The sequence below is a fragment of the Channa argus genome, chromosome 14, assembly GCF_033026475.1.
Source record: "Channa argus isolate prfri chromosome 14, Channa argus male v1.0, whole genome shotgun sequence".
Taxonomy (NCBI): Eukaryota; Metazoa; Chordata; class Actinopteri; order Anabantiformes; family Channidae; genus Channa; species Channa argus.
Genome location: NC_090210.1, coordinates 10,502,230 through 10,526,746, shown reverse-complemented (window position 1 = coordinate 10,526,746; position 24,517 = coordinate 10,502,230). Strand labels below are relative to the sequence as shown.

Genomic DNA, 24,517 nt, shown 5'->3' with positions numbered 1-24,517 from the left:
AAAGTAATTATTGCAACTCTGTTCATTAATATATTTTTGTTATAATAATAAACTCCGGGCACTATGAAGTTGCAGATTTTTAACCTGTTCAAAAAGATTTATGCTGTAACACAAAACACACAGTTCTTTTCAGTTTCAGTGGACTGTTTATTACAAAGAGACTGTACATAAATTTTAATGAACACATCCTATGTACAAACTGAGAGTAGATGACAAATATTGGATTCTGTTCCATATGAACATTTAAGTTACGGATCATCCCCCCCCCCCATGGTTGATAAGAAAACACACATCAAAGAAAGGCGCCTTGACCTGTGATGCCCTGAAATGCAAGACATTAAGTGGTAAACATTAAAAAGTTCTGCACGTCAGTGGCTTTCTCATGATTTTTCTATGAAAAAAGTATAAATAAATGCTTCACAAACAAACTGCTAGATAATCCTCCTCAACAGTCTTAGACATGAAGACAAGGTTAATGCAAAGCTAGAAATACATAGGTAGAAAAGGTTCTTTGATCACAAAAAAATCACCTCATGATGGAAAAAATACAATCAAGAACGGGATGTAGGGGCAAATCATTAAGTTAAAACATTTAGATGCTTTCATGCGCAGTGGCTCAATGAACACTGTTGATTTGACTGATTCATTGTCTTTTCTAGTCTGTGTACACCTTTTCAAAATAAAAGCTCATGTTAAATACTCAGTATTTCCAAAGTCCATGTGTTAATGCGACACATATTATGAGATAAGCATTAGATTCCATGACATTTGACGGTGAGTCACTTGCACCAACAATCACTTTAAAACAGCAGGCATCTTATTTAGCAAAAGTCGCTTTTTTCTTAAAGTACTGCTTTTAAACCTCAGCATTGCAATTCATTCCTTCACTGCAGTTAGAAGTTGTCATTCATATGTAGCACAGGCTCTAGACTAAAAACAAGAGTAACAAACTGATTCTAGCTTTAGTACATTACTGCTGAGTTGCCTACATTCACTAAAATGCAGAAGTGATTGAAGATTACAATCAAAATGATCAATGTTTGCATTCTGGAACAAAATAAGGAGAACTAAGTCCTTAGTTACATTTATATGTAGAGCAGTCTTGTTTTGAGGTTGTTTGTGTTGGTGATTATGGTTATTGAGCACCAATTCAAAGCACCACACCAGCAACCACTGAAAGAACAGACGATGTGTAAAGTTTAGCTGAAACATCAGGAATGGAACTCTTCTGTTTCAATCAAAGCCACGACAGAAAATCATAAAGTGGTCACAATTGTTGATAACTAATCAGTGCAGCTATTCCAACACAATTGAAAAAGACATCAAAACATACAAGTTAGTCCTTCGTCTGCTTCACATATGGAAGCATGAAACATCTCGGGCTCTGCTACAGTGGCTGGACAGCATCACCAATTACAGTGATCAATGATATCCTGCTGCTCAGGCTTAATGTAGAAAAATAAATGTTTATACAGGACCACTTTGCTTAGATGAAGTGAAAACGGCACTGTGTGAGTGATGAATAAAATTAATATTCAAGTAAAAATAAACACATAAAAAATAATGAACTAAATCCTTCCAATCTTGGCACCACCTCCATTGACACTGATGGAAACTCACAGGTGAAAAACACTAACTGACAAATGTACTGTACTGGCAGCTTCTCACATTACAGTTTATATACAAGTTAGAGAACAGAAAGAAACTTCACCAGAAAGAAGAAATGTTTTTTTTAAATGCATTCTATACACTCACTTCACCCTTTTTAACACCACCCCCCCTTGACATAGCGCATAGTAAATACACAACTCCAGGTTGCTTGTTCCCTCTTAAACATCTTGTGATTTGGACAACGGCATGGAACATTCACTCGTGTCCTAATGCACTTGTTGATGTTTGTTTGTCCTTTTCAAGTTTTTTTTTTTTAAATAATGAAGATGGATGTTGTTGAAAGGAGGGAAGAGTTGGTCTGTTGGTCTACAGTGCAAATGAAGGAGTAGGAGTGTCTGAACTACTTGACTGTCAGAGATCTACCACATACAGGAAATACTGTACTGGAAATGTTGGCTGCACATACACAAATTAACACTTATCTAAACTTTGTGTTATTTGAAACTATTTTAATTGTATGTTGTTACTCATGAAAAGTTCTACTGATTGCCACAGATGTGACAGGGTAGAAGTAGAGTTGTCTTCCTTTTCTTTCCTTTTTTCCACAGTGTAAACTAACAGACCTGGGCCACCTAAAGTTTCAGTGCTCTCCTTTATTGTGCAACTTTTTTTTTCGTTTTTGTTTTTTGGAGCAGAACAAAACTGTGCAAGCACAATCCCCCCAAAAGAAAACCATTTTGTAAAGACTTCACCATGGCACTTCATTCAAAAAGAGAGCTTTATAGACTGCTATGGCCGCACTGATTTTATATGTTCAAGACTGCAGTACAGTTGTGGTGGTTGGTTCTTGTTTTTTTACTTTATTAGTCAGCATAGTGCATGATTGACTCCACATAGTTTCCTGGAAAAAGTCCAGTGACGCCATTGCAGACGCCTTCGAACCAACCATCATCATTCTTCTTAATTATGTAGATGATGGCTCCTTCCATGAAGGACAGCTCATCCTCCTTGTCCTTGGTGTAGTCATAGATGGCTACAACTAATGGCAAAAAAACAAAAAAACAGTACAAATGAATGTATGAAAATTAAGAGAACAACAAGTGTTCCCAAGTCACTTGATTTCTAATGGTACTAACCTTTTTCTAAATAAGCCTTGGGGGCCCAGTGAGGGTCTCCATCAGCGTAGGGGTCACTATAGTGAACCACTGCAGCCTCTTCTTCCTCATAGTCCACAGGTGGGGGAGGAGGAGGGGGAGAGGTCTCCTCAAACACACCTATGTCCTCTGGTGGAGGTGGGGGAGGAGGGGCAGGGCTGTCTGTAACTGGAGGAGGAAAAAAGAAAAAGAAAAGAGATGACAAAGACTGCAGTGATTTTCAAAATCTGTCTCCTGAAGTAGAGAGTGATTTTCAGTCAGTGGAGTAGGGGTTTGTTTTTATTCAACAGCAATTTTCCAAAACCAATTTTTAATTGTAGGTTTCTGAGCTGAATACGCCATGATACAGCATGACACTACAAACTGTAACAATATCTTATTATTTTACCAGTTTTGGCAACAACCAATATTACTGTGTAACATCTAAAGGGAATTCCTCTTTATTCTATACTTTAACTACAGTCCACTTTCATTATCATCTAAACTAATAGGAATCACTTCACTAAAAGGCAAAGATTTGTAAACTGTGCACTAGAGGGCAGCTTAGGGTCTGTGTTTTAGTTTATCCCATCAATTGCGGTTTAGTTCTATTTTCTGGAAATGTTTTTAACCAGACATGAAGGTCTACATGCCATTCCAGTAAAGCCAGGAATATAATTCTAGTTCGGAATATGATAAATGTATACTTTTAAATATATGCCAACTAAAATCTCTACCACGCATTTATTTTTTTCAATTTTAGTATCTTCCTCAAAGTTGCTAAATCCCCAAATTCTCAATAAAAGACATGACCTCGCTGGTCGCAGCTACTGCTTGTTTTCTTCAGTTTATGCCACAAAAAATTGTGATAACCTGGAAGGCCTTTTCTACTTTACCAAAGATAGATTTTTTTTTTTTCAATTGTTGTACGACAAAAGGATTTTAGGAAATTTTTAATACTTGGTATGATCTCATGGCCTCCTCATAATACATTTCAAAGGTAGTATGATTTGTATTCCCCCTAACTCATTAGCACTGTTTATTTAAAGCACACACTTACAAATTAAACAGCCTATTTCCAAAAGTCAGTTAGACCTACTTAGAAATAACTGAAATGGGTGTATTTACACCTCACGTCTGTTTGGATGTGTGATTGACAGTTGATGGGTCAGCAGAAAATAACATTTCAGGCCAAATGACATGTGGTTAAATGTGTGAATCAGTGTTAAGATAGTCAGTGTTATTTTAATGCTTAAATTGATTCATCCACCATTTCAACAGCAATGTTTTTGCATGATGTGAGTTTTATTTTGGATGTACTCTCCTCACAGCTTTGTATCCTTAAGTCCAGCTATTAAAGTAAACTGCAAAGCTCACCCCTGATTTATAAGCTTAAATGAAAGGACTTGTGATATTTGCACTAGAGGATTTAATTTTCCTTTAATTTTTTTAGTTTACACACATTGTATCTGTATTTAAACTGGTCTAACAACTGATTTTAGGTCAGTTTAAGCATTAATATTTAAACATGCTTCATTGTAATAGTTGTCTTAGTATCATCCATTGGATCTTTTAGGATACAGCATAAATTGCATATATTTACTTTTAGTCACTGTCCGAGTATGCACAGTAGTTGACAATGGCAACAACAAATACCCATAAAGGTAGTAAATTAGGTTGAAAATAAGTTTCTATTAAAAACATTGTGTGTTTGTATGTGTGTGTGTGTGTGTGTGTGTGTGTGTGTCTGTGTGTGTGTGTGTGTGTGTGTGTGTGACTTTTGGTACCCATTTGTTTACTTTGCATCTACTATTATTGTGGCACAACTAGTTTTCAATATTTTTGTTTTGTTTTTTACTGTTGTGATCTCCTCTTGACTATGCCACTCTTGTCTTTGACTTAGATTCTCGCTTGCCTTGTACCTCACTTGTAAGTCGCTTTGGATATAAGCGTCTGCTAAATGACTAAATGTAAATGTAAATGTAATGTAAATGTCTTTGTCTGTTCAGTCAGAGTGGTTGTTGCTTCTAACACTAACAACCCTGTTCCTCTATTTACATACTAATCCCTGTTTCTGCTGCTGGCAATATAAAATACTTCCTGTGTGCCAGAGGGGTGTTACTGAGGTAGACTTTTAGAATAGCCAAAATAAACACTTTCATAACAAAGTTTTGCATTTCTTCATATAAAGACACTAAACCTGTTCATGCATTTCTAGCAAGACACACTTGTTTTAGCAAATACTGTTTATCTGACAGAACAACTCATATGTAGTGTTTTACTTCAATTCAGGACAACATTAGTTGCAGACAGAAACACAGTTACGACACACTCTATGGCTACAGACAGGTGGGTGCTGAATCAGGACACTGCATCAGGCCACATTTTCTTTCCTCAGTGGACAGAGATCACAGAATGCACGTTTTCAGGAATCCATCACCATGGCAACAGACATCCGAAGGGTGTGTGTTCCCCTCAATACCACATAGGTGTGCTGAGTGTAGCAAGCCACACAGCAGAGTAAATGCATGGCAGCATGAGCTGAAATGTACATCCATATACTAACATTTACCTATAGAGGTGAGTAAAAAATGTGGACATTGTGACCTTTAATCTGTGTGAAGCTACATTAAAAGTTGTAATTTAAAGAACACCTTCACTGATTTTGAACTTGGTTCTAATGATTCTAGTCTGGGTAGTACATGTACATAAATGCCATCAAACTTCAAATTGACTTCCCTATATCAAAATATCTCTCTACCTTTAGCTGAAAAATGCCTCCAGATGACATCACTTGGAGGAAAATTCAGTTCAGATTGTTATCTTGTTGCTCACACTATGGAATTTGTAATCATAGTCAACATGGTTTTCCAGTCATCCCTCATATGACAACAACTAATGATGAAAAACTCCTCTAGGTGATGTCATCGGGAGGAGTTTTTCAGCTAGAATTAAAGAAATATTTTAATATAGGGAAGTCAGAGGAAGGTTTAAAAGCATGAATGTACATTTACACCCTAAATTATTGCCATAGAGAACAAGTTGAAATTAATGATGGTTATTTGTCACTAATATTGTTGCTGTTGTAACTGTAAACATTTTTTTTAAATTCGGATGTAAGTAAAATTAGGCTTTTTTTTCCCCCACACCTACTGTCTGTGTGTCTGAACATGTACAGTATCTGACTAGGAGGATGTGAGCCTTGGAAGTATAAAGTGTGATCTTTGTAAGATCATAATAGGTTAATGTCCACATAGCAATTGTTTTTTTGTTTTTTTGTCCTTTCGGCTTATCCCGTGAGTCCACATAGCGTGATGTTTGGAAATTCACAGACAGTATATGCATGCATGGCTTTGCAAATGTAAATATACATAGCATATTTACATGTTTAATTGCACTTATGCTTCAGAATCTTCAAACATGTTTAGCCCCTTTCAGACATGCACTGGAATTCAGCCTTTTTCTAGACTTTCTCTGGGGTGGGTGTATGTGTGAGTGCAAACACCCTAGTCTCTTAGCCCTGACGTTTCCGGGAGTTTACCCAGCCAGCTCCCTAGTGCAAAGTCCGGATTATCTCCACCAAAGCTCATTTGTGAATAAAGGAGGTAATACTTTGGAGGATTCACCATGAGTGAGTGGGTGTGTTGATGACGTTTATGTCCTGCGAGTGCAGCAAAACCGGGCAAATACAGATACAAACACAACAATAATTTCAAACTGGAAGGACAACGAAATTTGTGAACTTCAGATCTGTAAGGGCAGACCTGGAAATCATCAAACAAATACAAGGAAAAGTAGGAGATGCTGTGATATACGACCAGATTACAAAGCAAAACACTGTCACTACTGCAGCTTTGTTTTTGCGTCAGCTCAAAGTGCCCAATTACAAAGAGTATTTCTTCACAAGTGAGAATGCATTTCGCACGGACTATCTGCGACATTGGCTACATGTCTGAAAGGGAAACATTCTCTAGAGTTCATGTCTGAAACAGGCTAATGTCTGCTGTATGTTGAGTACTTACTGCTCTCCTGCATTCTGGCTACAAAGCCGGTCAGAGGGATCTGTGGGGTCAGCTGGACCATGGGAGGAGGAGGTGGAGGAGCCACAGACACTAGGGCAGCAACACCCACAGGGGCAGCAAAGGGAGCAGCAGAGAAACAGAGCACAATAGAAGTGATGGACAGACAGAAAGACAGAGTAAGAAAAGAACAAAATCATAAAGGAGAAAGGTCCAAAAGCAGAACAGAGAAGAGCCTGTGAGCAAGCAAAACAGTGCAGGAAGCACTGCTGAACAACTCGGTTACTCATGTCCAATCAGTGATTTTTGTGCTGCATTTTTCAAGCTGGGCTAAAGAGGCATTCGTCTCGTCTCACTCTGAGATTCTACCTCATCAGCATCCGTTTTGAAGTCAGAAGCAAAAGCTGTAGGCAGTTTTAGTTTTATGCTTCCACAGAAAGTCTAACAAAGCAATACACAGACGCTACAGCAACATCGTGGCAAGGTGACAGTTCAGTAGCAAAGCTGTCTGTTCTCAAATAAGCATTTACCAAACTGCAGCATATCTATCTGATCCAATTCAGATTCTAATCAAATGCCCATTAGAGTGATGAGGGCAGATATGACGTCCTTTTAAATTACCTTTGTGGCAACACTGTCTTAAAAAAGAAATAAATGTCTAGAGCAACACAGCTGTCCTCACTCAAAGACATTATGTCACACACATGTGGGCCAAGTCTGAATCACAAATCACATAAAATGTTAGGGCGTCTGTAATCTCACTGGGCATTAGTGTATTATTATTCCAACCTGATCTCACTGCAGAGCCACATTCATGCTACAAGCTACACCCTGAGAGATCGCTGAGCTCCCTCGTGTACTGGAATCTTTTTTGTGCTGTAAAACATCTATAGCAGGTGCTTCAAATCTAAACATATCCTTTACTTTATTTAAATTTCAATGACAGAGATGATACGATGTCCCAGTTTAAGTCCCTGGTTGATGCAACTCTGCATCATTGTCTCTTTCGTCCCTGACAAGACAGACAGCCTACTCCTACTTCTGTGTTTTGGTGCCAAAGCAGATGCTTGTCCTCTGAGAAAGAAGCCATTACAAGAGAATAGCTTCGAGTGATGTCTGCCAAAATAAATTTTACTCTTCTGACAGAAAATATGCATATGTCCTGGGTTTCCCGGTCTAGCAGCTGTTTGTATGTTTTCTGCTATGAAATGCCTCCTGTCTGTCTCTCCTGAACAACAAGCTTCCTCCAGCTGACTAAAGTGATAATGTCATAACTCAATTACAAATGCTAATGAAACACCCTGTACAACAGTGCTGAGATGGGAATTTTTCAGCAGGCCTGCGTTGGGTAAATGTATTTTTGTCATTTATTTTCATTTTCATTTTCACTCATCTGCCACAAAGTCAAACTTGCACATATTTATTTAGTAGTTGATTCTCCTACTTTTCTCCAACAATAAATTAACGGCATTCCCATTACTGACTGATACATATATTAACTCATAGCTACCTGAGTTCTGTGGGTAGGCTGGGCCCCCATTGATGTGGGGCTGCTGGGAGGAGACGGAAGGTGCACGGCGATAGGTGCCAGTAGCTGACACCATTGAGGCCGAGGAGGTGGTAGAGGAGTTGTGACGGGAGATCTGGCGGGAGATTGTGCCGAACTGGGACATGGGGATGGGACCCAAGCCAGGACCCTGGGGCACTGATGCTGAAGATGTCGCCACTGCAGGGGACGGGGAAGAGGGACACGTTTATTTTCTGATTATTTCTACACTGTAAAAATAATAAGCTGCTGCTATTTTAATAAGAGTATTTAAAGTCAGTTAACTTTGCTCAAAATTACAGACCCATAAAGATAAAAAGGAACATTTTAACACTACTATTTCTCACCTTTCAGACCCACGGTTGTGATTTTCTTCCTCCAACAAATATCTGTTAGTGGCAGTTAGTACACACTGAAGGCATCTGTGACAAGCAAAGGGCTACTGAGACTCACCTTGGCCCATGCTAGGAGGAGATGGGGTGGGAACTGCTAGAGGGACACCAACTCCACTGCTCCCACTGTTCTCCCTGCCGCCACTGCCCCCACTGCTGCCACTGCAGACAGAGGAACAGAGGGAGGATGTGTGAGAAACTTCAATAACAGCATTTGACATCCTATCATTACTCTTGCTTATGTCATTCTGTGATAACAATATTCTTGTCACTTTGGCAACAGATTCACAGCTGTGTGAATTTGTGTGCACTGTCTGGCACATCCACACAGGAAAGCTGAACCCAATTTTGGGAGCACACACTTAAATTTGCAGAATGTAATTAAAGCAATATGAGAGACAATTTTGTTTTAGAATCTGTGTAATTAAATTCTGCCTAAAGGCGCTCACTTTATAATCTGAACACAATAAGTAAATTCTTTTTGCATTACATTTGAAACTTAGGAGTAGTTATTATAACAACAACAACAAGCACTGAAAAAACAAAGCTAAAGCCACTGCTGGCTATAGTAAACAGACACTGAACGTTTGATACTGTAGTGTTAAAGGACAACATTTACACTTTTTTTAGGACGTAAAAGAGAAATGGTGTATTATTGTTAAAGAAAATTATCAACAAAAAGAAAGAAGGTAACTACATTTTCCTGCTAGATACTTGTACCTGAAAGGAAATGTTAGTACAGGGCTAGTGGAATTACATTTGCCTTTAATATGAACACATTTTTTTATATAGGGTGAGCAGTAGTGCTGTCTTTGTCCTGGTGCAAAAAAACTGAACCCGATATAGCTCCGAGTTGTCAGGTCACCTTGGATCTTAGCCAGCTTCCATCTGTTCGTGGCTGTATGTGTGACAAAATTAAGGACTGTATTAAAGTGCCATATAAACGCAGCCATTTAGCAAATAAACTAAAAAGCAATAACCTTAGCACCTTGCTATTTGTAAATAGCAAATTGATGCCCCTGATTTTAGGGACAGATTCCTTTAACCTTACCCAGTTACCCTAAATATTAGGTATTTACCCTGTAAACACTTAAGGAAATATGTCAAGAATAGCTAGTTATCAATTTATTACAGCTATAACTGAAAAGTTAAGGATTTAATTATATGCTGGGTACACAGTGCTGATCTTTTCAGTAAGTCATGACACTGAATCAGCGTGTACAACACATTCACATACAGTAGCTACTGTATGTGAGCTACTGTGAGCTACTCCAAACATAGATTATATGTCATTGTCAGAAATAGGAAGAGAGGGTGTATGCTACCTGTGTGTCCTGGGCCTCTGGTTGAGCGAAGCTGTGCGTGCAGGGCTATGTTGGCTGCCCAGTCGGGCCGGGCTCGTCATGTAGTCATTAGGTACAACCGGTGGCTTCACTGGCTCCAGTGTTTTGTAGGGAGTGTTACGGCTGGCCACAAATAGAATTCACATTCTCTTTCAACATCTTCATGAACTGTCAAGCAGGACTACAAAGAGTCTGTAATGAAAGAAAACTACTAATACTATTACTGTTAAGTTCTTACCCCAGGGTGCCACGACCAGCCATTGGAGGGCTTGGGGGTTTCTGTGTTGGGGGGTTGGTCCTGGAAAGTGTACCACCTCGCCCTGCTGCATTGTTCCCATGTTGCTAGAGGAGTAAAGACAAAATAAAACTGTCTTTTTTTTGTTTTTTTGCTGCACAGCCAAGAGCAGTGTTTCATCTGCAAGTGAATATTAAACCCAAGGAGTCACTTAACCTCGTAGTTTTAATGGAGCATAAAGTACGAAGAGGAGATTATGAGAAATATAAGGGGAAGAAGAAAACTTATATTTCTAATAAGTCGGTAACTGGCAACTTTATATTGAGAAATTTTTTATGTAAACGGGATGATACATACTGATGGCTACTTTTTGTGGTTGAACAAATGTGTTAAGAGCAAATGTTGTAAATGTGATACTGATGCTAATTTTCTAAACCTTAATGTTTCATATGTCATGCTATCGTTTTTCTACATGTACTGAAACAAAGAGTACATATGGTATATCCATGAAACTCTCACGATAGTCAAATTTAGAACCTTGTATTAATTTATGTCCCTGTCATCAATATATTAAATTCTTGTATGTTTACAAATGCTTACAGTTTCTAAGGGTGCATAAATACCTTGATACTACTGCTTTGAATATGATCAACATATTAAAAAAGTGGAGAAAGACAACTATCTCTTACCTTGGCTTTAAGCCACTGAGGTCAAGCAGGCAGAAAGAGAAGACACAAAACAACATATGCTCATTGGTTATTGGTTACAAATTTTAATATTTGTATAGTGACAATCTAAGCTATCTGCATGGACTATTTTCTGTTTACTTTTTTAAGAGAATAAAGGAATACAAGCAAAGTGACAAAGATGTGACAGACACTATAAGTCAAGTTAAGTCAAGTTAATAAAGCTGCATCTGTATAGTCTGTAATACTGCAAAAGGACAGATGACATTTCTTACTGAGCTTCTGCTCATGATTTTCAGTATTGCTTTACTGAACACAGTGTCAGAGAATAGCAAAAAATACTACTACGATGTTTGGCACATTATCCGTTACAATAACTTGAATCTCAGTTAAGCAGCAGGACTAGTTTTTTCTACTCCTATTTGTCTGGCCTAACTGAAAGCAAATTAAAACCACATAAATTACATTTTAAACAATGAAGAGATAGAAATATATTCCATCTGTTCAAAAAACAAAACAACAGTACAACAAGAGTCGAAAAACTCATCACCATTGTGTTTCTCACCTTAGTTAGTGCATACTGTACTATATCTGGGAGTATTCTCTTGTTTTTATTCTGTCAGTATCTAGACATATGTCACAGACTGTAATCACTAGAAATAATGAGCAATGGCTGAGCTACACAGGGTCAGAAATCACAGTGAGATCATAAATAACAGCAGTGAGGTGTTCACATTGTTACAGTGGGTGAAACCATGTCACCCTGGTAACTGCCAGTCATGCCAATAAAGATTGTTCAAGTCTGACTTCACATTTATCCACGAGTGGCTTCCCCTAGTTTTTATTTACCACAGAGCATGAACACAATGTGAACATAAACATGTATGACAAATGGCTACTGTATGTGAATTCATTCACATGCTAATCTCATGGATCACTGGTATTTCTCTTTAGTGTTTGGTGCAGCAATGAGTAGGAAATTATATCATTCCTACTAAATTATTTACAAGCTTGTGTGTGAGAGATCGTTCTGGGGGTAAAATATGGAATATGATATGATGCATTTCTGTCTGCACTGAACCAGACAAATGCACATCTATGGACAGACAAGCTGCTGTACACACCCCATTCAAAGCCCAGAGAAATCCCAGAGGAACTAATCGTGAAGGACTCCTCAATATCTAACTTCCTTCTTCTATCAAAAAATGGTGACCTAAAAGTGTAGTTATTAACATAACTACATTTGATTAAATTAAAGGTGATCTAGAAAAGGAGACTCCCAAAGTGAGCTATTTTACAGACACCTGAGTCATGTATTTGTAAGTGAGTCACGTTTTCCCTAAGCAGGCATATCTCAAAACAAAACAAAACAAATGTTTCTTGCATCTACAATAATCTGCATTGATTTGTGCAGAGATCTTTTGCACCATTCATGAATGTTGCTTCATTTGCATAGCAGGCCATGCCAAATGTGTCTCAGTGTGAGGCTCTCAGAAGAGGAAACACTGGCATTTGAATTTGAATTGGCGGATGTTTAAAAATCAGCGGACAGCCAATATGAGGATGGAGACGCTGTGGCAAGACGCTGTGGAAATTTATCACACTAGCAATTAGTGCACACAACTGTGCTCATGAACAAGCACAAACACAAACAATGGTATATAAAAAAGAAAAAGAAGAGGAGGGAGAAGAGGAAAGAGCGGATGGATCACAGGGACAGAATAAAAAAAATGAATGAGAATGAGCCGGAAGAGAGTTGAAAGAATATTTTGCTACAAATGAACAGGGAGTTTGACTGAGATGCATTTTTCTTCCTAACACTCTGGACTCTATACACAACACCCACACTCCTAATAAGTTCCAGCTTAACAAGCAGTTACTCGACATGAACAAAAGTCTGAGCCAGTCAAAGCATTTCAGCCATAGTCAGCAACTCAATCTTTTTTGGAAAATCTTTAGTCCATTTCTTGGTGTTTCTACAATTAATCACTTAAATAATCGATGTATTAATCAGCCAGAAAGATTCAGGTGTGAACTCCACTAAGAATTTTACCCTCTCTTGTAAAGATCAAAACTGGAAATTAATCAGTTGATAAATCAACTGCTGCGACAGTCTGGTTAACATTAACAAAGCTGCTCCTGTCTGTTCGTTATGAATGCCGTGTAGTGTATTCTAGGGTTTTTATTTTGACAAAAAATAAATCTTACTTTGACACCATGTCCCACATCATCCAGCAGTGTGTAGTCGATGGGCTTTCGAATGTAGCGCACCGGCCGCTCCATGTTGCCGGGGGCAATGATCTTGTGGGTGCGGGAGGTGTTCTTGTTTGTAGTAAGTATGCCGATCTCCCGACGTGCCACCTTTTCTTTATGGATGTCCACTGTCTGGGGGAGAGAGAAAAGAAGTGGGGCATGAGAAGTCTGTGCAATATACAATTCGGGGTTTGTTGACCATATTGTAAAAACTCAAAATGGATTTACTTCATCTTAGAGAGGCTAGTATTAAAACATGATTGAAACATGTTTTGAAACACAAAATGATTTGTTCGTATTTGACTAAAAAGCCTTGTTGCTTGTTACAAAAATTTGCTTGTAATGGAAACCCAGTCTTTTCTCCATTATTTTTACATTAAAAGCCTCAGGGAGAATAATCACCTCCCTTCTTCAGAAGGAGTTTATTATGAAACAAATGCCAGAAGGGTTTACTTTTGACAAAAGCAGCATTCCAAAAGCATAGCAAAAGTTTTTTTTAGTTTTTTTATTCATTTAAATGAAGCACAAATGATACTGGCCAAGCTTGAAATTAGAAGACCTATGGGATCCTTCAGACATCGTTTTATCATTTCATGTTAAACCGCTTCTTTTTATTTAACTTAATATACTAAGAGCTTGTCTATAGTGTGTCCCAATTATAATTTGAATGTCATGTTCCTTTAAATATTTTTTTTTTATGCGATTACAGTAACCATCACTCACAGCAGGTTGCTGGTTGAACTGTCCTTCAGTTAATGAATGATGAATGAAATTGGAACGAGTGAGTGATGCAGGTGGGGACATAAAGCTGGAGACAATATGAGGAGGAATAAGGGAAAAAGGTGACTTATCTGAGTTCAAGGTCGCACTTGGGAGGAGAGATCTGATCTGAAGCTAAAACACGTACTATAAGTCTGTCACTAAAGCTGGTCTTAGGTAATGTGTGTACAAGAGATATACAAAAAACATGTGTGTGTATGTGTGTGTTTGAGAGTGCATGATTTTTCTGTAAGTAAATGTGTGCTTGACTGTGTGTGCAAGACCCATGCAAGGTCAGTCATCAATCATCACTATCACGTTGCTGATTTCATCCAGTTGACCAGACAGCTCTGACAGTTGTTGCTAAGCTGACCGGCAACTGCTGCTTCCTCCAGCTGCGAAAAACTGACATCTGTGTGTGCTGCACTGTGTGTGTGTGTGTGTGTGTGTGTGTGTATGCATGCGTGTGTGTGTGATACGCACACACACATACATACACACATACAAGAACAGCTAGACTCTGTTTTTAGTAGAGGAAACTGAAGTGACACGCCTAGCTTAATCTGGGAAGTAAGAAAAGAGCCCCGCCTATTTCCTGCCACTGATGGGTGAGTAGAGTTGCAGTTCAGATTAGAGAAAATGAGAAAAACTCAACCCAGAAAGACAGAGAGGCAGAGAGAGAGAGAGCTAGATACGAAAGAGATGGAAAATCATCTGTATTCAATATATTCTTACAGTTTTCAAATTTAGGCCTTAAACACAGAGAACAACAAACAACAAATAAAGTGACGGCCCATTCGATGTCTAGTCAGTTTTAACAAGAACAAATTAATCTTGACAACAGGAAACATTTGATATAGCTGCATAACAATTATGATACACATCTGTAGATGCTGACTGGTCTTTGCAGAAGAAATAAAGCTGATAGCTCAGCTTTATTTCTTCTGAAAAGACACTGCTAAAAAAACTAAGATTTTATGAAAGATAACTGTTTCCTAATTGTGATGGCAGGCTGTAGGCTGCCCTTCCTGTGCTCTTTTGTATTCATTTCTTTTTGTCATGGACTTTCAATAGCTTCACTTCCTGTTTTCTGACTCTTATTTTGTACCAACTCTTCCCCACTTCCTGTCCAAAGATCATTCTGATAGTTTCCCCTCCTTGCTTAATGTGACACTGTATGTACACCACATTAGGGTTATTGTTAGTTCATTTCTTCACCAGCTTTTGTATGTGCACATTCTGTATATTAATATCATTAACTATTCAAGATCAGTCTTGTGACACTTCCTTTTCTCTGTCATTCCTGACAGTGTTGTGATTAGTTTCCCCAGCATTAGATCATGTAGTATGGTTACGTTCAGTTTCCCTAGATCCCCCTCACTCCTGCACCTAGGTCCATTTCTACTGTCTAGTTTCTCCAGGCCTTTACTGTTTTCTTTAGCCTCCTTATTCACTGTATGTTTAACCTGTGGCTCTCTTTATACTCCATTTTATGAACGAATTTCTGTTATTCTCATTACTACACAATTGTAATAAAATCCCTTCATTGATATCTCTTCTCGCTGTCTCCTCACTTGGGTCCTTTAACCAAAATCCTCACATTTTTGTAATCTCTATAATAAACATCTGGCCTTCTGCTCATCTTCTGCAGCTTAAGGTTCAGTGTTGGATCTGGTATACAGTAGTTTGAGCCTGATAAATCTTTAGCAAATAATTATTCACTCCTGTACAGCAGAACAAGATGAAGATATGTTTGCCATTATCTCTACTGAGATTCCAAGGCATGTCAACATATGTGACTTCAAAGATTTGACATTTTTGCAAATGTGTCCCTGTGTAAGTACATTCTACACTTTGACCATCTGAAAAGATTGAAATGAGGCCAATTATAGCCCACTAAGTCAATGAATTACAGTTTTGGATGGGCGCAAACCTCCGACCCTATGGCTAGTAGGGGGCCACTCTACCAACTGCGCCACTGCCTCCCTAAACGGAAAAGTAATTACTGCAAATTAAAAAAACTAATGGAGGAGCATTTGACATCCAAGTAGGTTATCTGACAACAGATCAGTAACATGACTAGGATAAAAGGGGCATTTCAGACAGGCAGAGCCTCTCTAACGTAAAGATGGGCAGAGGTTCACCAATCTGTGAAAAACTGCGCCAAAACATTTTGAAACAATTTTGAAACAATTTCAGAAAAAAGTTTTGAAGGCTTTGAAGATCCCACCATCTACAGTATTTAATATCATCAAAAGATTCAGAGAATCAGGATGAAACTGAGGTGACACGCCTAGCTTTGTGCAAGGGACGAGACTAAAGGTCACAACTGGATGCATGTCATCTTTGGACCCTCAGGCAGCACTGCATTAAAACATCACACTGAAGTACACTGAAGCAGTGCCATTTCTATAGAAAGGTGAGTCAGTGACCGCCTCTCCTGTCAGAAGAATTTAAATCCCACAGATGGTGGAGTTGGATTTGGAAGCAATATTTTGCTTATCTTCTCTTTCTAATTTGACAATTAGGACCTCCTAATCCAGAAACATTTTTGGCACACCTGGACTAGATATAATTTAATTTCTTGGACACATTACTGCCGGGGGAGTAAATCCAAGCTACAGGGAGATACCGATATGAGATGCATATAAAAGCAAATTCTCCGTGTTCTAGATCCAAACAAAAACCAGGTTTGCTCTATCTGTGAATCAAAGTAACATTGAGGTGCCTTTCTTTGTCACAGTTTGATAAACCAGTATGAAATTAAGAACTGTGATGGTGTGTTACCACTGTCTTACATTTTCTTAGGGCTTTCCATAAAAAACGAATAATAGTGCTTTACCATCCTATTCTCTGTTTAACCATCTTGTAAATATTGTAATATCAGCTACAAGTATTCTCTTATGCTCATTTAAGCCACATTTCTATCCTGTTTAATTCTGACATTTTGTCTATTTCCTCTAAGTAGTTCCTATTTGCAATATATCTGTGAATATCAGACATGCCTAAAGAGAGAATTTGAAATCAAAGTTTTAAAATGAATTGTGGAACAGTGAGCTAAATTACCAGAGAGATCACTGAGAATATTCTATCCCCCACCTCACACTAGTTGGATAGGCATCTATAGAAAATACTCACTGTCCCACCTATAGTTAGGTTTTCCATACTGAGCCAACATATTCTGTATACATTTGCTGTTAATTGATCACTGTAGTGTGGTTTTAATCCTATGCAGCTGAGGTGTCCCTAAAGCATCAAAGCTCAACTCTTAAAGATCAATAGAGGCTTTTGTTGTTAGACTGCACCCTAACTCTGCTTGATCGTGCTGCCTCTGGAGTAACGCGGCAGCTGAAAATGCCAACCAGGCGAGAGTGCTGGTGTCAGGATTTCTCTTCATCCCTGACAGGCTTAATGAAGCACGTGGACATTCACTGGATGACAGACAGGGTGGCCGGCCACATGAAGCACAGAAAGAGGGATGGAAAGATAGAACGGAAGACTGCTGATATAGCAAGAGGAACTAAAATGGGGTAGGCGGTTCCAGCACGATCCATGTCCGTGGAATTTCTGTCTTTATAATATAGTGTTATCACACTAAATAGAGGGCAATCAATCACAATGCCATATTATTCTTCAGTAGGATGTAAACCATACAAAACAGTTAGTAAACCTGCATTTACCAATCATGTGAACTGCACGTTCTATAATTCAAACAGGCATGGATGTCATGAACAAAAAAGGTCCAGTCAGACTGAAGTGACTTGTAACAAAATGGCCATTACGCATTTACTTTATTGCAAGTTACAAATGCATACAGTATTGTATGTGCATGTGGTGTGTACCTGCGAGATGTGGTTGATGGAGGACTCCATGCGTCGTAGTTGGGAGGCCTGGATATCCAGCAGCTGCAGCACATTGTTAGCTAAGGCATTAATCTGGTAGGCCACGCTGGCCAGAGACTGGGTGGTATAGGCCTTGGTCTCCTCCAAAGCCTTCTTCTTGTCTTGAGCCTAGTGGAAGGAAAAAGATGAAGAGACATCAAAAGTCAGTATAATCACTGCAAAGATGTGTGGGTGGAAAAAATGGACAAGTGGCAGAGGGAAGTAGGGGTAGGTAAGTGAAGAAGAAAGGCAGCACTGTAGTTACTCTCCTACTAGTTGAGTGAGCAGAGAATGAGAGGGCAGTTTATTGCAGGGAACAGTATTTGGCAGGACCATTCATTCTCAGCTGTTTTAAAACCTCAGTGCTCTGGTGAGAAAGGACAGGAACAAGAGTTTCTCAGAGGGGACGACTTTGTGGAATTCAAAGCAGCCTGGAATTAGATAACAATACCTTCCGAATATCTTCAATGAGCAACGTGGGACAGGTGCATGGTGGGAGTTGGGCCAGTGAGCAGGAATGCCAAAACATTTTCTGGGATCCTAAATCTCCACCGGCAAACCATCTGTTTCTGGACACCTTTAAATAGCTGTAGAACTGACATATTTTTAGTTTGGAAACAAAACAGGGATAACATTACCCCACAGAGAAAGACTCCAACAGCCCATTGCAGGGAGCAGCACTGACTATTTTCAGTATAAATGACTGCACTCATTTCCTTTTTCTTTTAATTAAGTGTTGAAAAAGGTTTTTGTCAAAAGGTTAAAAGGCTCAGTTTATGAACTGTCTTCATACATATTCTGTTGCGGTTGTAGTGATGTTTTTTAAGTGAAATAAAGAAACCTTATTTATTCCTTAGAACATACCTCCAGTCCTGGTATGTGTGCAGGTGAAAGAGCACCCTATGACATGACCACACCTTACAACAGCTCTACCTTCCTGCCTGCTAACTTGGAAACTAACTGCAGCAACAATATCTGTAGCAGATGGGACCTCCAAGTTTTCTTGTGTAATGCAGACTTGTTATCACAGTTTGTAAAACACATAGGCAGCAGGGCAAACATTGCATGCTTACTCTGCACTGCCCAGAAGCTGGAATGATTCCTCATACATAAACTAGGAGAACCCTGATTTATGTATATCCCCGTGTTCACACTGCAGAAACTCATTGCAGAAACACATTTTATTATTTTTATGACTCATTCAGACCAAAATCTGAAAAAATGCCAACACTGCGTTTGTATGGTTTCCCATATTTATACATGAGGGCAGCCAGGATTTAAATAAAGGTTAAATGTCCAACAGAATTAAACAAATTAAAAGTATGAAAATATCCTGCACAGAAAACCCCTGGCAATGATAGCCTACATCTTCCCACTACTCACTGTTCATTGTGGAGGTCTCCCTCTCTTATTCACTCTCTCCTGCTTTGAGATATCATGTTTCTTATTAAGCTGACAAAAAGCTTTTTGTACGCTCTTCACTAGGGATTACTTTTTTGTTAAACACCATACTCAACCTTAACAATGCAGTCAAATAAAGCAATTTCAGGGTGTAATATCATATAGAACACCAGGTCTGATAATGGAATATTATGGACCATATGAGTGAAGAATAAAACAGCCATAAACCAGAGGGGTACTGTATGTGAGAGCTCAAGGAAATTAAGTAGAATCACGAGCTTCCACCTAACACTTTATTATTCCTACATTTTCCTAACAATAGGAATATGAACAGACTTTGAAAAGTAACTGATACAGATTGGTCAATGAATGTTAGCCAAACACATCAGTTTGCACGTTTTGGTTTAGATATGCAAACCATGTACTATAAATCAAAGTATTTTTAGTCTACACCTATTTTTTTGTTTGGCTTTTTTTTTGTAAATGCTAAGCTCCACTTACTGTACACATCAATAGCACTCCCTGCACAGTCCCAGCATGATTTAACTGTTGATTCCAAAAACAGCTTTAATTCAGAGAGGTGCTATTTTAGTACATAAAGGTTTCACGACAGCCAGCATCATTTTGTAGATGACAGTTTGTCAGTTTTTCAAATTACTAATTTTAAATATCCCATGTAAAAATTCAACTGACTTAATTTCTTTTCTTCAGCTTCACAGAAGATGATTAACATATCAGACCATACATTGGCACTCTGGTGTTTTGTATAGTGTTGCTATTTCAATTGATGATAATGTGAATAGATAACCAGCATTTATAAACTCTTATTACCACAGGTTTATGTAATTCTATCTCACCTTAGGACAACAAGGTATTGCCTGAGGCCTGTGACAACATTGTGCAACAAAGTAGACTGAAGTTTGCTTTGACAACATGGAGCAAAAAGCTAAGTTCGGATCTTTATGAAGAATATTTCACATTATTATTTCCCAGTGCTACTGAACACAAGTCAAAGCTATAATGCATGCAATGCTTCCTTATGCTTTATATTGTGTTGTTTGTCAAGTGTGTTTGTACTGCATGCAAGCAGGATTCTAGCTAATGTCTTAATGTCACTCAAAAAGTCATTACTGAGAAAGAGACACATAAATGTTTTCATCTTCAATGTTGACTAGGCTGCTATAAAAAATATTCTAATTACAATAGCTTTAAAAGTATGTAGGATAAAAATCCTCATGTATCTAATTTTTATACAAGGATTAAGAAATAGGCGGACTCAAAATAAATCTAAAGTGGTTTTAATTACAGGTCATAAAAGTATGCATCACTCACCGTCTCAAGCAACAACACACAAATTAGTCGCTGCTGTCTAGGCCACATCCTTAACATAAGCCACCCAATATGTGCATTATTCATTTCATAATGTGTTGCAGATTCAGGTAGTATGTGGCAAAAGTATGACAATGTTTTGTGAAACAATGACTAAATTAAAAACTATTAAAACAGAACTCATTTCCAATCGTGTCTCACCCAGACGCAATAGAATTTCGATGCATGCCACAGATTTGGTTTGTTGTAACGGTCACGTCAATCGCACATCAAAATCACATCTAGTCAACATCTCAAAAATGTGGTTTTTCACTTCCCATAGTTGTGGTTTGATATGAACTTTAATGCATTACAATCAAATTGCCCACTGTGGGCCTTTTCAATTACTATAAATATTTAAAAACTTGGATTTGGGGTGCAACAAACATAATATGTATTCTTGCTAAGTTTATCTGCAGATTTATGAGTGAAAACACATTGATTTCTGCCCAAAAGTGGCATAGAAGAGCAACATTATCAATCTAGTAGCCCTAACATAATTTAATGTCCACACAAACATCTAAAGTACAGTCTCAAGTGAACATATATAAATCAACATTTAAGCCACTTGCTCTCTAGATAGAACGTTACCCCCTAACCCACTGCTGTAAATAGTAGATGGGTTTACCATTACGAGTATAACACTTCCTCTCAACCTCTCCATGTCAACTAATTTAGCCACAAGGTGTGAAATGCAGATGTGAGACCCAAAGTAAAACCTGTAATAGTAATACACTTTGTGCAAAATGTTAGAATTCTATGATAGCTTCCCCACAATGTTTCTGGGATGAGCACACTACAACAACTTTGCGAAACTGACAGTATCCAGTAAAGACATTCAAGCAGTGTAACCTAACATTGCACTTCTGATGACAACCGGGCTGAAGTGATCTGATGTGTTATTACTGCAAACATGTGGGTTTTCTCAACACCACAGTCAAAAATTACTATGCTGGAACACAGTGGGGGTTCTGGTTTGTGCCTCATCTGTCAGCACACTGCTGTTCACACCACACCATTCAGCACAATGATGGTCTATAATGTCAGCACACACCGTCCCCCACATGGTGATGATGCTTTTTAAAACTTTTCAGGATAGAAACCCATGTATTTATATTTTATACACTTTTATGTATTCATTTTAATACACATTATGACATAAGCTTACATTTTTATAAAACATTCAATAACAATGTAATAAAAAGCTTGCCACTGAAGCACAAGAGCTCACAAGCGTACCTCAGGCCTAAGTGATTTAGATTACTGTACCAGACTTTTTTTGGCATTTATTTAATATTCAGTCTTACTATGCAAAAAACATGACACATCTATCACTGATTTGCACTGTGAATTTGATTACAAGCAAATGATCCATAGAGCCATGTTTTCAGCTAGATGATACCTATATCATGAGCAGCTTGACTGCACACCTGATGTCTAACATGACTTGGCCTACATAATGATATAGCAATCCAGCATATGAGAGAGGCATGAAGCCCAATCTTAGCGGTTAATAGGAAAGACAATCAGATGGAAATCAATGTGATGCCCTGGCATTGTGAGTTTATAGTGACTAACCGTTAAGCCATAAGATAGAATATATATATATATATATATATATATATATATAGAGAGAGAGAGAGAGAGAGAGAGAGAGAGAGAGAGAGAGAGAGAGAGATAGCCTATATAGCCTTGATGTGTAAAATGGATGATTAACTATCAGAATTTGTTGAGGTAATACTTCATATAACGTTAACGTTTAACGTCATTTAACCGGTAATGCAGTGAGTGTCAAACCACTGGATCATAACAACGACACACCCTCTAAAACCCCAGCAGCTTTCAGCTCATCGAGTACAGACTGTTAATGTGAACTCAGCTCCGGTAAACCGGGCTGACCAGCCGAGATACCAAACAAAAAAAAAAATGCAGCCATGTTTGACACACAGCACTGAGCCGCAGCTGAACCATTGTGCCGAAAGAAAGGCCACTCCATGTAGATAGCGGTTTGAGGATCCTTCCGTTACGACCAGCATTTCCTGTCCCTGTGGTTTCACTCACTTCTACTAAAGCACCACAGACACGACGGAAATTACCGACAAATGTGCCCAATCTAAAGCCCGTTACTCGCTTCTTACCTGAACATAATTGTTTTCACAGTATTCCGCAACCCGGGACAGATTCTGGTAGCTTTCCACAAGCGCTCTTTTACCGGCAGGGATTTCCTCCTCTAATAGCATTTGTAGCTCTGCCATCTTACATCCCTTTGCATTTCTCTCCTCTCCGTCTTTTTCAGTGAGGCGAGGCGGTGATGCTGTGCCGTGTTGCTGAGAAAGGGGCTCCCCCGCCTGGCATAGCAGGGCCGCTGGCCTGCGATTCAGCAGCTTGTGACAAATCGCAGCTACGCCACAAATGGTGAGCGCCGATTGGTTGAGAGGCCGAGTTAGACAGTAACGGACCAATGACAAGTCACCTTGATGGTTCTTAAGTGTAATTATTATTATTATTGTTGTTATTATTCATTATATTTATGTTAATAATGTGAGATGTATTTAATTATGTATTTAATATAAGGCGAAAGAACAAAAAAAGTGCTATTCTAGAAAGGCACAAATGCAAGCATAAAATATTTTTATTTTTACCACTCAATAACTAACATCCCATTTACTAATATTACTTTAATTACGTTGGGAACCTCAATGGTCAAAGCAATTACTAAGCAGAAATGAACAGGCCTCTCTGGATCAGCTGTAGCCTGGCTTTGTTCTTACCTATCCAGACAAACCTTCAAGGTATCCTGGCGGGGGCATGTTTCTCACTCTCATAGACTCTCTACCAGTGTGCCGCAGAGTTCAGTTCTTGGTCCTCTTCTTTTTCCGTCTTTACTGCATCCCTGGGTTCTGTCATTCACTCACATGGTCTTTCCTATCACTGCTATGCTGATGAAACACAGCTCTTCCTGTCCTTTCCACCAGACGACTCCACTGTCTCATCACACATTTCTTTCTGTCTCTCAGACATCTCTGCCTGGATGAGAGAGAGAGAGAGACATCGTCAGCTCAACCTCTCCAAGAACGAAGTCCTTGTTTTCCCAGCCAGACCTTCAATGCAACACAACATCAGCATCAACATTGGAGCTACAGTGATTGTTCCCAAGTCGGCCAGAAATCTTGGGGTCATCATGGACGACCAACTGAGCTTTAAGGATCACATCTCCTCAGTCTCTAGGGATTGCAGATTTGCCCTCTACAACATCAGAAAGATCAGCTCCTACCTCACAGAATATACAATCATTGTACAGGCGTTGGTCATATTTCGTCTTGATAACTGCAATGCTTTGTTAGTGGGGTTACTGGTATCCACAATCAAACACTTGCAGATGATATAAAATGCAGCAGCTCGCCTCATTTTTAATCAGCCAAAAAGGACCCATGTCACATCACTCTTTAGATCTCTGCACTGGCTTCCTGTAGCTGCTTGCATCAGGTTCAAAGCTATGGCTTTTACTTACAGGGTGGTTAACTCAACAGCTACCGCTTACCTCAACTCCCTCATTCAAGTCTACAACTCTTCCCGCCTGCTGCGGTCTGCCAACGCACGACGTCTGGTAGTCCCAGCACCGCACAGAAGACACCAAGCAAACCTATTCACCGCAATGATCCCACAATGGTGGAACGAGCTGCCAAATTCTGCACGCTCAGCAGACTCACTCCCCATATTCAAAAAGCTGCTGAAAACAGAACTCTTCCGCATCTTCCTATGCACTGAAATCTATTAAATAATAATAATAACAAAAAAAATACTTTTCTGCTCTTTCTCGCACTTGCATCTCGTGAAATGTGAACACTTTTCTGATAGGACTTTGACTTAGATTCTTACTTGCCTTGTAC

The 24,517-nt window shown here is 38.9% G+C and overlaps 1 protein-coding gene across 6 annotated transcripts; it reads right to left on the bottom strand.

The window, feature by feature from the left end:
* Positions 1-145: 145 nt before the first annotated feature.
* On the bottom strand, positions 146-22,987 carry LOC137098211 (abl interactor 1-like). Of its 6 annotated transcripts, XM_067474204.1 has the most exons (11): positions 22,766-22,986; positions 17,820-17,987; positions 13,174-13,350; positions 10,969-10,983; positions 10,283-10,386; positions 10,027-10,167; positions 8,763-8,863; positions 8,274-8,489; positions 6,767-6,856; positions 2,748-2,933; positions 146-2,650 (listed from the first exon to the last, which is right to left on the bottom strand). In XM_067474204.1, the coding sequence occupies exons 1-11, from the start codon at positions 22,880-22,882 to the stop codon at positions 2,475-2,477; spliced, it is 1,491 nt and encodes a 496-aa protein (XP_067330305.1). In that variant the 5' UTR covers positions 22,883-22,986; the 3' UTR covers positions 146-2,474. The 6 variants fall into 6 exon arrangements, with proteins under 6 accessions (XP_067330305.1, XP_067330309.1, XP_067330307.1 ...); XM_067474208.1 differs by lacking the exon at positions 10,969-10,983 and having other exon boundaries at positions 22,766-22,987; XM_067474206.1 differs by lacking the exon at positions 10,027-10,167.
* Positions 22,988-24,517: the final 1,530 nt, after the last annotated feature.